The sequence below is a fragment of the Ceraceosorus guamensis genome (genome assembly GCF_003144195.1).
Source record: "Ceraceosorus guamensis strain MCA 4658 unplaced genomic scaffold IE81scaffold_208, whole genome shotgun sequence".
In the NCBI taxonomy this organism is placed as follows: domain Eukaryota; kingdom Fungi; phylum Basidiomycota; class Exobasidiomycetes; order Ceraceosorales; family Ceraceosoraceae; genus Ceraceosorus; species Ceraceosorus guamensis.
This window is the reverse complement of record NW_020290203.1, coordinates 1-8983: the sequence shown is the minus strand read 5'-3', so window position 1 is coordinate 8983 and position 8983 is coordinate 1. Positions and strand designations below refer to the sequence as shown.

The window sequence follows — 8983 nt, the reverse complement described above, 5'->3', positions numbered from 1 at the left end:
GCGGAGTACGCCCCTTGCATTCCGGCAGTTTAGCAAACGCAATCAACACGTGGTCCTTCTCTCCTGCGTGTCTCCGCAGTGGTAGCGAGTTACGATTTGGTATAGATTGCGAGAACATGCTGTGTGTGTGTGTGTGTGTGTGTGTGTGTGTGTGTGTGTGTGTGTGTGTGTGTGTGTGTGTGTGTGTGTGTGTGTGTGTGTATGTGTGAGTGAGTGAGTGAGTGAGTGAGTGAGTGAGTGAGTGAGTGTGCCCCAGACACGGATCCGCTCGCTTCGCGTCATCTCCACCTCTCCACGAGGTTCAAGCCCTCGTCCAAACCAAGACCTTTGACCAGTTGCTCGACACCATTCGCGACCTCTTCATGCGGATGTCTGTGGTCCTTGTCTTCTCCTCCCGCTCTGATCAGCTTGAGCACATTGGCGCTGAGCGTCAACAGCATGACTATGCCCCCGTAGATGGCCAGCGCTTGAGCGGGCCGCCTCCACTTGTCTGTGCGAGGATGCAAGCTTGAGTAGAGAATGCCCGGTAGGATAAAGGAGATTGTGGTGCTTCCTATGGATCCTACAAACCCCAGAATCAAACCCACTTGAGAGTTGCGTGAGGGCCAAATGTCAGTCATCTGCCTAGGGCATTCCAGTGCGATACGACTTGCACACTCACAGTCATCGATGAGCATAGCAATGACAAAGGTCGAAGCGAGAATGAAGGCGGTCAAGATGCACCACCTTTCCAGGCTCATCTCCTCGTCATCTATCGTCGGAGCAACGCCTGTCGCCTCGGCTCCAGCCCCTCCTTGGCTCCTTCGACGACCCGTGGGAATAGGTAGCAACGGATCGGCACCTGCTCGGGTCAACAGCAATGCTCGCCTCGCTTCTTCCTCTTCTTGCATCTCTTCCTCATCATCGGACTCGCCAGCGTCGGATGCTTGCTCGCGAGCCGCGCGGTTGTGCGCCTTTGGCCTCGGTGCCGCCGAGGGCTCGTCGTCAGTGTACCGCGAAGCATCCTGAGGGCTGCCATCGCCGGGATCAGCAACTTGCGCATCCGCCGAACGTGAGTCTGGGCTGATATGAGCTTCATCACTAGGAGCTAGAACCTTGTCCAAGGCGGCTCTGCAAGGATGCACCTGCAAAGGATAGCTAAAGGCGACGAGCACAACGATGGCTATGCGAGCGAATGCCACTAGCGTCGAGCTGGACGGGTACATGGCAATGATGTTGCTCGAGACCAGAGAGCCGAACGTCGTGTAGCCGAGGATAGCGACGATCTGGCGAGATGCATGGCAAGGCGCGCGCCACAGTCCCAAGTGAGCGGTGCTTGCCGGGACATGATGTGATCGCCAAGAACTCACCATATAGACGCCTGCAGCGGCTCCTAGACTGGTATAGATGCTGATCCGCATTCGCTCAAAGTGTCTTTCCGGAGTGGATCTCAGCTCGTTGAAGACTGGCAAACAATTTTGAGCGCATGTAAAAGCTGCGCGCGCACACCAAGCAGAGTCGTGATCGCAACGTGAGCAGAGCAAGCCGGGTGGGACGTGCACCTCGAGTGCAATCCTGCAGCGCTCACCAAACACAAAGACGGGAAACATGCTGACAAAGTGATTGGCATCGCTCAAGACGATCCAGTGCACTTCACCGCGAGGAGGTAAGCTGGACCTGTAGCTTGGAAGTACCGAGTAGAGCACGACGATGAGGACGAGGTATAGGACGGCTACCAGGCTGCGCGAGGAGAATCGAGGAGGATCGATGAGCCAGATCGAACAAGAGTGTCTTCGCACCGCTACTCACGAAAGGTAGGAGGTATGCCGCAAAGAGTCTAGCCGCCTCAAGAAGCAGAGCGGGACTGTGTACGCGCGCGCGCGCGCGAGATTGAGAGCCCGTCAAGCTGAGCATCGACGCGCGCATTGCCAAACCGCGCGAGATGCTCTCTACTCACCCAAACCGGCCATGCCAGCTGCGATCCACGTACCGCGCGCCAAAGTCCACAGCGGCAGATCCTCCATCGAGCCTCCGCCCAGCTTGGCCATCGACAGCACGACTTGGGGCATCAGCTGGCCGATGATGATGAGATACGAGATGGACACTCCGAAGCACTGTCGCATTGGTGAGCATCACCTCAGCGACTGCATGCGAGGGGCTGCGAGGGGCTGCGAGGAAGCTGCTCGGAGGCACACTTGGTAAGCTCACCTTGACGGCGATGGCCGCATCGAACCATCGCGCTCCTTTGGGCACAGTAGCCTTGGCCACGCTAAAGAAGCTCTGCTTCCTGCCTCCCATCGTCCTGGCGCAAGCGCATACAAGCAGCAGCCCAGCAGCCGACATTGCACCGCACAATAGCACTAGAAAGATGCCCGGTAGCAGACCCACGTACTTGAAGGCGCCCGGAGTGGCTAGCATGCCAGTGCCCAGCACCGTGTTGGCTAGATTGGCAGTAGAGGAGAGGAGAGAGGCTTGACCTGACTTGTGCCGGCTTCGTGAGCGAGATTGTGCGTGGGAATGCGAAGGTGTGCTTGGAGGGCCAGATGGCGCCACAGGAGCTGATATTGACGGCATTTTGAAACGGTCGTGAGTCTCGCAGCAAGTGACGGGAGGTCTGAGGAGTCAAGTAGCAGGGCGTGGCGATCGAAGTGCGATCGAGAGCGGCGATTGGAGGTGGAAGCACGGGTTGTGAAGCTCCAGAGGGTTAGGAGGTGCAGAGCACAAAGAGGCCGCTGATCTGGCTAATGCGAAGTACGAGCAAGCATGCCAAAGGAATGACTTTTTGATCGTCGAGCGCAGCCTGGGAATGGGCTTCGTTTCCGAGAAGAGGAGAGTCGTGTGACTGTGCGCGCGGGCAGCTAGCCCACCGTATGCTATGCTATGCTTCGATCCGAGACTTCCCACAAGAAGTTGCCGGTAGCTGGACTGAACGTCAGAGCAAAGGGTTACGGGAGGAACTCTTGACCGCAGTGGTGAGTTGTGAGTGCAGGGAACGGAAGATCGCCCGGAGCGCGTTGTGCCTGAGGTTCACTCGATCACAACGGATGATTGATTGCGTTGCATGCACCTGCTGCAGCTGCAGCGTGGGGTGGAGCATATCGACATCGACATCGCCATGCAACCACCTCTCATGCAGCGCCGCGCCCAGCATGCACCCTCCACGCCCGTTTTTATTGAGCACGTGACCTTGCGCGCCGCCCACGCAGGCGCTAGCCAGACTCAGACTGATGAGAGTCACGAATCCAGCGCGTCAAAAGGTCACGTCGCTGGGCGCACTCTCACTCGCGACTCCATCACGACAGCGTTGGATCAGGCAACAGCGGCATCTATCTCTCAGCTGCTCACGCACCATACGACGTCCTTGAAGGCAGAGCGCTTCCTCACGAGAGGAGGTCTAGACGAACAAGCAGGCGAATCCATCAGCCAGGCCGCGGTCCACACATCGTTGGCCTCGCATCATCGAGGAAGGAGAAGCAGAGCACGCGCGCTTTCGACTTGCAAGCTAGCTTGACAAGATGGGCATCGTCGAAAAGATTGCCGAGATCGAGGCCGAGATGTGAGCCCTTTGCGATGCGCGAGGTTTTGGGGAGATTGGAGCATTGTGGGCGGAGCGTACGCAAGACGCGCGCACATACCGTCTGCATGCTCATTCACGCTGACGTCCAACTCGTCATCGCAGGGCTCGGACTCAGAAGAACAAGGTGCGTTGGCGATCCATAGCGAATGTATGCGCGAGATATATCAGACGTGGTGCTGACTTGCAGAGCTCGCGATTCTGCAGGCGACAGAGTACCACATTGGTCTCTTGCGAGCCAAGGTGTCCAAGTTGCGGGTGCAGCTGCTCGAGCCGGAAAAGACGAGTGCAAAGGGAGAAGGTTTCGATGTTCAGAAGCGAGGATCAGCGCGGGTAGCGCTGATTGGCTTTCCTTCCGTGGGCAAGAGTACACTGCTGAGCACCATCACGCGCACAGAGAGCGCCACGGCTGCCTACGAATACACCACATTGACCGCTATTCCTGGTGTGCTGGAGTATGAAGGAGCAGAGATACAACTGCTCGATCTGCCTGGTATCATCGAGGGCGCTAGTCAGGGAAGAGGAAGAGGTAGACAGGTCGTGAGCGTCGCAAAGACTGCCGACCTTATCCTTGTGAGTGTTGCGCCGGTCTGTTTTGCTTGGCAAGTATGAGCGACGGCGCGGAAAGGGGGGGGCGCCGGCGGGGCTGCCAAGGCATCGCCAGATGCTCAACATAGCTTTGCGTCTATCTCAGATCATGATGGACGCGACAAAGTCTGAGCAGCAGAGGGTTCTCTTGGAGAAAGAATTGGAAGACGTGGGCATTCGATTGAACAAGAAGCCACCTGATGGTGAGTGGAGGCGGCCAGGAGAGCCCTGGTCGGTAGCAGTCGAACATCCTCTTCCTTTTGCTACCACCCCCCCCCCCCCCCCCCCCCCCCCCCCCCCCCCCCCCCCAGTCATCTTGAAGCGCAAACAAGCTGGTGGAATCGTAGTCTCGAAAGCTATGGGCTTGACATTGACAAAGATCGACGAAAAGATGATCAGGACGATTCTTGCGGTGAGCTCTACACATCGCAGTCAGCTTTCCACGGCGGCTTACATGTCTCGATTGCACATCATATACAGGGCTACAAGATGCACGTGAGTGCCATTTCGCCGGAGCGGGGGGGGCTGCATTGGTTGAAAGCGCATTTCTGACGCATGCTTTGTAGAATACCGACGTGCTTCTGCGAGAAGACATTACCGTGGATCAGTTCATCGACGTCGTGCTGGGTACTAGAAAGTACACGCCTTGCTTGTACGTCTACAACAAGATCGACAGCATATCCATGGAGGAGATGGACAAACTAGCGAGAAGACCTCACTCTATCGTCGTCTCGTGCGAGTTGAGACTAAACCTGGAAAGATTGAAGGATCGGATATGGGTGAGCGCGCTTCGAGGCTGCGCAAGCCCGCCGCAATGCTCATTCGACCCGAGCTATTCTGAGCCCCGCGCAGAATGAGATGAATCTTTTGCGCGTGTACACGAGAAAGAGGGGAGAACATCCAGATTTGGAAGATCCGGTCATCGTGCGAGCTGGCGGGACGGTCGAAGATGTGGTGCGTTGACGAGATGAGACGAGGGGGGAAACATTGTCCCCGCTGGACTTTCTCTGAGCGCTGATTCTGGTGCGCGGGTTACACGACGCAGTGCAACTCCATCCACAAATCCCTCGTCGAGAAATTCAGCTATGCGACGGTTTGGGGTAAATCGAGCAAGTGCGTCGAGCCCCTCCCCTTGGCCTTGCTAGCCTACCGCGGACCTTTTCAATCAACCGGCTCATCGTACTTTGCTTCCTCTTGATCTGTCACTCCGATGCAGATTCTTACAAGGGCAAAAAGTTGGCATCAATCATGCCATTTCGGATGGGGATGTCGTTACCTTGTTCATGAGTAAGTGGGCAACGCGATCGCTTGTTGTGTGGCTCCACGTCGGAGCAAGTGCTGAAACCGTGCAACCTTCGAATCGGTCTCTCCATCTCCGTTGCGATGAATGTGCCCAAACTCTAGAATAATGCATGACGTTCAACGCACCTGCTCGTAGTCGCAGCAGCAGCAGCGGCGGCGGCGGCGGCGCAGCGAAGTGATCGATGTAGCTCCATGTATCGAGCGAGCGAATGCGCTTGCTGTCGTCGCGTGTGCGTGTGCGTGCTGAGCTGGGTGAGGTAGGTGATGAGCTCGGTCTGGGCTATTTCATCCTTGGGGGTTAGCAGAGCAGTTTTGTGCATCGTGCAGGGAGACGCGCGTGTTCTTTTCGGAACACTTTCTCACCATGCTCGGAATGAGCAAGGGGGGACGGACACCTACACCTAGACCATGGACCTTGCTTGGCCCGCGCGGTGCGGATAGACGATTTGGAGCTTCCGTACGCCCTATTGCAAACCGGGCCTTTTTCGCTTGCCCTTCTTGCACAATCCAAGTGTCATGCGTCCTCATCACCATCAGCAGCAAGTCGAGTGGAGGAAGCGGGGAGCGGGGAGCGGGGAGCGGGGGAGCAGGGCGCCGCACACGCAATCGGATCTGTGCAGAAAGAAAACTTCTCAAGGGCCGTGCATGCATAGGCGAAACGAATCGGCAAGTTTTTTTGCAAGAAGGAAGGATCACGCGCGCGCAAGCCCGCCCCTCCCCCCGCGCATATCAAAACCCCTTTTTGCGGCCACCTTGCGCTTTCCTGTAACCCGTACCTCTTCCTCCGCGCGTAGCAGCCGTTCCATGAGCCTTGTCGTTGTCCGCTTTCTTGTCCTCCTTTTGCCCTTGCTCGAGCTCAGAGACGTGTGCGTGCGCAGCGGTGATGGGCTCTTTGGGGGAGAGGTCCGGCATCTTTGCGCGGCGTGGTAGGATGGGCGGCGAAGGAGTGAGGAGGGCGTCTTGCATGGACGAGCCATCCTGCGACGCTCCGGCCGCATCATCATCATCATCATCATCCCCTCTCACCCTCGCGCGTTTGCTCGGTGACTTTACCCCTGCTGCTGCTGCTTGCTTCTGCCGAGGTCGAGGCATCATGGCATCTTCAGGCGAGCGCGAAGGAGCTTCGAAAGAGAAAGAATCTGTGGGACTGCGCGCATGCACAGCTTTGCGCATCGTGGGAGATTCGACTCCTTTAAAAGAAGAGGCGAGATCCGCATTCCCATCCTCTTCGCTCTCCGTCGCGCTGCTTCTGCTGCCGCCGCCGCCGCCGCCGCCGCCGCCTTTGAGCTTTGGTAGCTTTGCATTGCGCTTGATAGCCACAGCAGGCGTATCTGGCGGCTCGGGACTCTTGATATGCGGCAAAGTAGAAGCTTCGTCTTCTTCCTCTTCGAACCCGTCCGAGTCGATCTTTTTGCCACGCGATGATCGAAGAGGTATTTTTTCTTCCCGCATCACCGTCGTCCTGCTTGGTCGAGCAGCAAGTGGACTCTCTGATGATCGCTTGATGGAAGGTCCGGCACTCGGGTCCGGATCCGCTTCTTGCCTTGCCATTGCGCCGTATCTTGTGCTGAAAGGAGATGTGCTAAGCTCTTCCTTCTTCACTTTGGTAGGCCTGGCTCGCGAGGGGACTTTTGCACTCTCCACCTCGAATCCGTCAGAATCCGCATCTGCCTCATCTAGAGTGACGGACAAATCTTCGGCTTGATGGCTCGACTGCTGCAGCGACGAGTCTTTGCCAAGCGAAGAAGCGATGTTGGGTGAGGTGGCAGTTGCGACACCTTTCCCATCCTCCTCCTCCTCACCGGGATGAGCATGTCTGCTGGCATTCCGCCGAGTGGATCCCAACGAGACGAGCGCCAGCGCGTTTGCAAGATTCGTCGCATCGCCTTCCTCCTCTGCGCCCGTGCTCTCGAGGGCACCAGCAGCGCGTAGGAGGGGTAGCAGCAGATGCTGCTGATACACCTGAGCAGCTTCGGAGCTGCTCAAGGCGCTCAGCTCAAATACAAAGGAGAAATTCAGAGTGGGCGCAACGTGCCTGATCGTGATTTGCGACTGATGCGCACAAGGGAGTTGCGAGGGGTCAGTGTGCGCGGGGATGGAGGTGACTCGATCGAGGCCTCCGCTCAGTCGAACGCTCCCCTCGCTCGCTCACCTCCGTCTTTCCGTAATCGCACTCGACGCTTGCTGTCTCGATCTGACCGCTCAAAAGCTTCTGCAGCAAGTCGACTCTCCAATTCCAGTCTCTCTCTTCCTGCTGCTGCTGCTCCGAGTGCGACTGCGAGGCTGCTGCTGCTGCTGCTGCTGCTGGGCGGGTGTGTGCCTGCGACTGTGCCGCTTCACCGCTAGCCTTTGTGCGACGAGCAGATGAGCGGCTCGATAGACCTTCGAAATGGGCGCTGCTTGGTGTCATGGGTTGCAAAAGCAGACAAAATGTCCGAGAAGGCGTGTCTGAAAAGAATTTCTGCGGAAAGGGGGGGGGGGAAAGAGATGCGCGAGCGGAGTGGAGCTAATGAGCCAGTCAGACGGGTGGGAGCGGCGCAACGAGAAGAGCGGAGAGGGAGCGGGGGCGGGGGGCGTGTGGGGGAGCAAGACTGACGCAGATGAAGGGCTGGCCGCGCAGAGCGTACCAGGGTGCACGCAACATCTTGTTGGATAGCGTCTGCGCCAGCGGGCGAGGCGAGGCGTTGGAACAGATCAGATCAGATCAGCCCGCGTGCAATCTGACAGCGCTTGATGCCCGCCCGCCCGCTCACATTGTTCCACTCCAAGCAACTCAGCTTGGAATCTGAAGCTGAAGCTGTAGCGGACATGACGTATCAAGCTCATGAGGGGGGGTGCAAGTGTTGCTGCTGCTGCTGCTGCTTCTTCCTCTTCCTCCTTGCCCTCCTTCCTGCAGCCGAGGCGGGCCCAGGTTGTCGAGTTCCAAAGGTCGTTCCCTTCTGCGCAAAAGGCTCACGACTCAGACTCTTTCCACTTCAGACTTAATCGCGCGCTCCTACATCCACGTCCACGTCCACGTCCACGTCCACGTCCACGTTCACTTCTTTGTTCTTGATCTTGGCGCGTGCGAGTTGGCGGTAGAGAGAGGAGGAAGGCAAGAAGAGAGAGCTCTCACGCGGACGCGGACGCGGACGCGCACGCACTCAAAACGACTCTTGACTCGCGTCCGCTTCCGCTTCCGCTTCCGCTTCCACGCGGGATGGTTGGCGCATGCCCATGGCAGTCAGTCACAGTGAGTCATCATCAGTCACGAGTGAGTCGCGAGCGTGAGTGTGTATCGCTACCTACAGTATACAACACGCGAGTCGCGAGGGAGGCGCATGCATGCATACCGGTACCGGTACCCGGTACACCTGCTGTGTGTGGAGGTGGGAAATGAGAGAAGAAGGATGATGTGAGCGCGCGCGGTTCGACTCGTGACTCGTGACTGCTGGGAGCTGTCTGCTGCTGCTTGCTTGCTGCTGCTGAGCTCATCCCTCTCTCCCTCCTCTCCCTCTTCCCTCTCCCTTCCACCCGTCCCCTTCCCCTTCCCCTTCCCCT

The 8983-nt window shown here is 57.7% G+C and overlaps 3 protein-coding genes across 3 annotated transcripts; 1 reads left to right on the top strand and 2 right to left on the bottom strand.

Annotated features, from left to right (window-relative positions):
- Positions 1–164: 164 nt before the first annotated feature.
- IE81DRAFT_327231 (hypothetical protein) lies at positions 165–3016 on the bottom strand. The gene is made up of 7 exons (XM_025515052.1): positions 2188–3016; positions 1937–2093; positions 1789–1843; positions 1568–1719; positions 1350–1474; positions 662–1265; positions 165–586 (listed from the first exon to the last, which is right to left on the bottom strand). Exons 1-7 carry the CDS (start codon positions 2551–2553, stop codon positions 279–281), a joined length of 1767 nt encoding a protein of 588 aa, XP_025365861.1. The 5' UTR covers positions 2554–3016; the 3' UTR covers positions 165–278.
- A 238-nt stretch (positions 3017–3254) lies between these two features.
- IE81DRAFT_307550 (developmentally regulated GTP-binding protein) lies at positions 3255–5624 on the top strand. The gene is made up of 11 exons (XM_025512354.1): positions 3255–3535; positions 3659–3680; positions 3761–4126; positions 4248–4344; positions 4453–4553; positions 4622–4636; positions 4708–4920; positions 4994–5095; positions 5187–5254; positions 5358–5428; positions 5546–5624. Exons 1-11 carry the CDS (start codon positions 3495–3497, stop codon positions 5548–5550), a joined length of 1101 nt encoding a protein of 366 aa, XP_025365860.1. The 5' UTR covers positions 3255–3494; the 3' UTR covers positions 5551–5624.
- A 343-nt stretch (positions 5625–5967) lies between these two features.
- On the bottom strand, positions 5968–8469 carry IE81DRAFT_92454 (hypothetical protein). Its single transcript, XM_025517747.1, has 4 exons — positions 8197–8469; positions 8040–8102; positions 7596–7904; positions 5968–7495 (listed from the first exon to the last, which is right to left on the bottom strand). The coding sequence occupies exons 1-4, from the start codon at positions 8251–8253 to the stop codon at positions 6173–6175; spliced, it is 1752 nt and encodes a 583-aa protein (XP_025365859.1). The 5' UTR covers positions 8254–8469; the 3' UTR covers positions 5968–6172.
- Between the last annotated feature and the right edge of the window lie 514 nt (positions 8470–8983).